We start from the raw sequence: 530 nt of genomic DNA on the forward strand, positions 1-530 counted from the left end.
GATACACAGCAAAGTTGAGAAGAGGACAGATAGATGGATCCATGCTTCCAAGCAGAATCTGTTCTGGTGCATCGCGTTCTTCCGAAATATTCTTGGACCATCGCATTTGACACTGCAGAGTACCCGAGTGTTGGATGTTAGGCGCCAAATTGTCGAATCGCAGCTTCATCATGTCGTCGATCCGAGTAATAAGATGCCATTGCAAAGTGAACACACTACACACCATCCGCATCGTCTCCGTCTTCTCGTTGCTTTCACGAATAGTAGAAAGAAGGGATAGGAACTCCATATATTCGAGCGGGCGTCGGGCAGATGACGCAACTCCTTCTTTTCGGACTTCTGCCTTCTTGATTTGCTTGATGAGCATGTTCACAGAATCGGATCGTGTCGGATTCCCTTCTTGGCGAATTGGATCCCACGGGACGGACTTTCGAGGCATGAACGCAGAAAGCGACTTTTTCGCGTTCAATATCGTCGATGAGCGAGCGTGTATCGGCTTCATCTTATCTGTTGGCTCTTCAGCTCCGTAC

At 48.5% G+C, this 530-nt stretch overlaps 1 protein-coding gene across 1 annotated transcript; it reads right to left on the reverse strand.

The window, feature by feature from the left end:
* Window positions 1–27: 27 nt before the first annotated feature.
* Window positions 28–502, reverse strand: PHALS_08109 (hypothetical protein PPTG_15409; the record flags this gene model as incomplete). The annotated part of the gene is made up of 1 exon (XM_024721693.1): window positions 28–502. A coding segment is annotated over one exon (475 nt), but the record flags the coding sequence as incomplete, so codon positions are not given.
* Window positions 503–530: the final 28 nt, after the last annotated feature.

The sequence above is a fragment of the Plasmopara halstedii genome (assembly GCF_900000015.1).
Source record: "Plasmopara halstedii genome assembly, contig: Scaffold_3138, whole genome shotgun sequence".
Lineage (NCBI taxonomy): Eukaryota > Oomycota > Peronosporomycetes > Peronosporales > Peronosporaceae > Plasmopara > Plasmopara halstedii.